At 39.7% G+C, this 3,678-nt stretch overlaps 1 protein-coding gene across 1 annotated transcript; it reads left to right on the top strand.

Moving 5' to 3' along the window:
* The first annotated feature begins 2,483 nt into the window (after positions 1 to 2,483).
* Positions 2,484 to 3,413, top strand: LOC108409776 (putative olfactory receptor 5AK3). Its single transcript, XM_017680524.3, has one exon. It carries the CDS (start codon positions 2,484 to 2,486, stop codon positions 3,411 to 3,413), a length of 930 nt encoding a protein of 309 aa, XP_017536013.3.
* Positions 3,414 to 3,678: the final 265 nt, after the last annotated feature.

Genomic DNA, 3,678 nt, shown 5'->3' with positions numbered 1-3,678 from the left:
CTAATTAGAAGGAACCACACAGAGAGACCTTGGTGGGTGATCAGCCTGCACCAGCTGGGCAAACAGAACCTGGAGACAAATCTGGTGTGAGTAAAGCAGATCCCATTTCTTCAAAAGCCTCCCAGTACCTTCCCAGCGTGTGTTGGAAATGGTGGAACAAAAGGGTTAGAACCAAGATTGTAGGGTGTTTCACACCAAGACCAGAGTGATCCCTTCATTCCTGGTGATGCCATGGAAATTTTAAAAATGAAACCTTATTACTCTATATTCTGTACCTGAAGATTCCGGTACCCCAAACACTATGCTAATGAAATCTTACGTGTGCTGTTTCTGCAACATTTTGCTCAGAACGACTTTCGGGTTTGTTTGTTTTTTTTTTTTTTTTTTTTGGATTATACTACAGCTTCACTGCTTTGATCTGCAGGAATCTGAAGGAATCTGGTATGTTCCTATTTGGGATTTTACTTTGTTTCTGCCAGGTTGCTAAGTTATTCACAAACCCGCACAATTTGCTGTGAATTTCTTATCTAGCAATACAAATTTAAACCCAAACCCATGTGAATCCAGGGAGGTCGTTACCAGTTCTTAGATGGAACATTTGTGTGCGTGTGTGCCAAAGTATAAGATGTTTTCTCTCAGGACACTTTTTCTGAGCCATTATTTATGAAATTGTATGTTTGAGTCCTTATGCTCTCAGCAGACTGAGAAGGTGTTTATTTTAACCTGGGGTCTGTGTCTCCCGTAGTGTCAGAAGCCCTCCAGCAGCCGCGCCGCCCCTCAGGGCCAGCGCTCTGGTTGGCCGGTTCCCTCTCCGGCCTCGGTGCCGGGCCCCTCCGTCCCCTGCTCAGGTGCTCTGTACGCCTCCTGAACGATCCTTGTCATACTTCACCCAGCAGGTTCTGGTGTTTTCTACCAACTAGTTTCTCATTATCTTTTGTATTCTACTGCATGAAGGGGAGATGAATGTGATTTTCAAAAGTAATTCTTCCCACCTTCTCACTGGTTTTGAATGATCCCCCCAAAGGGAAAAAATAACCACTCTTGATTTATACTCAAGAAAATGGGATTCAGATTCTGAAAACAATTACCAATGGAAAATCCTCAGAAACTATTTTGTTAAAAGCATTATCACTGGCATTAAATGATAAGGCAACCTAACAACAGTGAATATAACAATATTCATTTAAATGTAAAATTTCTGGGAAACATTTATCTTAATTTTGGGGGGATACTACATATAAAATTTGATCCTGTTATTTTGTATCCACACCCTCATATACAGTTGTCCTTTGACACTGTTATGTTATGATAGTTATGCTCCAAGAACTTCCTTAAATGTTTAACTTTAAGGCCCAGAAATTCAAACATTACAATCTTCTAGACAACCTATAGGGAGAATTTTTTAAATGCCATTGAAATTTATAAATTAAGCTTTCTTTTTTGCAGAATAATGTATTCTGAATGATACAAAGATTCACACTTACAAGACTCCATTCTTCCCTGAGAAGTCTCCAAATTACCATGTCTCCGGAGACTCAAGGTCCCTCAGGAACAGGCGAAGTGCGACTGCAGGTAGTGGAATATTTCCTGTGCAGTACTTAGATTAGCCTTTACCACAAAAGTTATGTTATATATCTGCATTTCAAATTTAATTGAGTGTGCTGTATACTATTTGGCAACCCTAACACGTGGCTTCCAAATACCTAAATTTCATATTGAAGATCAATATACAATCACTTTGGTTGGAGGTGGTGTATCTCTGCCCAGAAGAAAAGACAAGTGTATGGATGCAAGTCAACTTCTGCACATTCTGACATATGAGCAGTGCTCAGCAATGTGGAATAGTGTTTGAGAGTAAAGAGTCTAGAATAGGGGAGGTTGAGGGCTTGCAGTCCATGACAGACCATGGACGAAAACACCACAGCTGTACACCAAACCAGGTAAAGAGGGAGAAGGACTCAAAGTAGGAAACAAATTTACTATTTAAAGTAAGCCATTATTATCTATGAATAGATTGATTACATGATTTGTCCTGCTGCTAGGCTCTAACTTAAAAAAAAAACATACCCATGGTAAATGCAAGGCTGGATCTAAATGATAAATGGCTGAGAAACACTGCAGGCAGTTGAAAATGTATAAAGTCATATTTGAATATTGTATTAAGCCAATAGGGAACCTGTTCAAAATACTGGAAACCTGTAGGAAGCTATGTTTCTTAGAATCACACATACTTATAGTCATTGCTCTACTATGAAATCATTTTCAAACTGAGTCCATGGCACCTACCACTTTTGCTGTGGTAGTTATTTATCAAGCAAATAGAAGAATACTTGGAAAGCAGTAAACCCTGTGGTGAGTGTTTGTGATGAAAATGTAATTCAAACAGGCTGAAATATAAAACCCTTTTTCCTTCAAGAAGTCATAAATATCTCCCCCTTTTTTTTTCTGCTCCTACTCTTGGTCCTCTGTGGACTTCAGTAACCATGACAAAAGGAAACAGCACTGATGTGACAGAATTTTTTCTTCTGGGATTTGCCACCCAAGAAAAGTTTCGATATGTCCTCTTTGTTGTATTTCTAGTCATCTACGTGACCTCCGTGGTGGGTAATGTTGGAATGATCCTACTCATCAAGACAGATTCCAGACTTCAGACACCCATGTACTTTTTCCTACAACATCTGGCTTTTGTTGATATGTGCTATACCTCCGCTATCACTCCCAAGATGCTGCAAAACTTCGTAGTAGAAAATAAATCCATATCCTTCGAAGGCTGTGTAATGCAATTATTGATTTATGCAATATTTGCGACCACTGACCCTTATCTCCTGGCTGCCATGGCAGTGGACAGATATGTTGCCATCTGTAACCCACTTCACTACCCCATAATCATGTCCCGAAGAGTCTGCATCCAACTGGTATGTGGTTCCTATGTCATGGGCTCCATAAATGCTTCTGTGCACACAGGGTTTACATTTTCTCTGTACTTCTGTAAGTCCAATACCATCAATCACTTTTTCTGTGATGTTCCCCCAATTCTTGCCCTCTCGTGCTCCAACACTGACATCAACATCATCCTACTAACTGTCTTTGTGGGATTTAACTTGATGTTCACTGTGTTGGTCGTCATCTTTTCCTACATGTATATCCTCGCCACCATCCTGCAGATGTCTTCTGCCACAGGGAGGAGAAAAGCCTTCTCCACGTGTGCCTCCCACCTGACAGCCGTCACCATTTTCTGTGGAACCCTATGTTACATGTATGTGCAGCCTCATTCTGATAATTCTGAGGAGAACATGAAAGTGGCCTCCGTATTTTACAGTATTGTGATTCCGATGTTGAACCCGCTGATCTATAGTTTGAGAAATAAGGAGGTAAAGGAAGCCCTAAAATTAATGGGGAAAAAGTTCTTGTAAATTGGACCCAAATTGATAAAATTCAACACATCACCTCCTCCACTAGAGATTTTGACTACTCTTTATTGCTTCTGAAATTTAGAACATGGGCACACCTTAAACCAATGCTACCCCCTTTAAATGATGTACTCTTAGTATGCAGGAAATTTTGTAACATCTCATGGGACTAATTTTACTTGTAATGTAGTTTGAAAAATATCTAATTCTAGTTTTACTTTCTAACATCTAATTCTACCCATAAAGGCTTTATTGAGATTTTTAAAAA

The sequence above is a fragment of the Manis javanica genome, chromosome 11 (assembly GCF_040802235.1).
Source record: "Manis javanica isolate MJ-LG chromosome 11, MJ_LKY, whole genome shotgun sequence".
Lineage (NCBI taxonomy): Eukaryota > Metazoa > Chordata > Mammalia > Pholidota > Manidae > Manis > Manis javanica.
The sequence above is the reverse complement of the archived record's forward strand: the minus strand, read 5'-3'. Positions and strand labels throughout refer to the sequence as shown.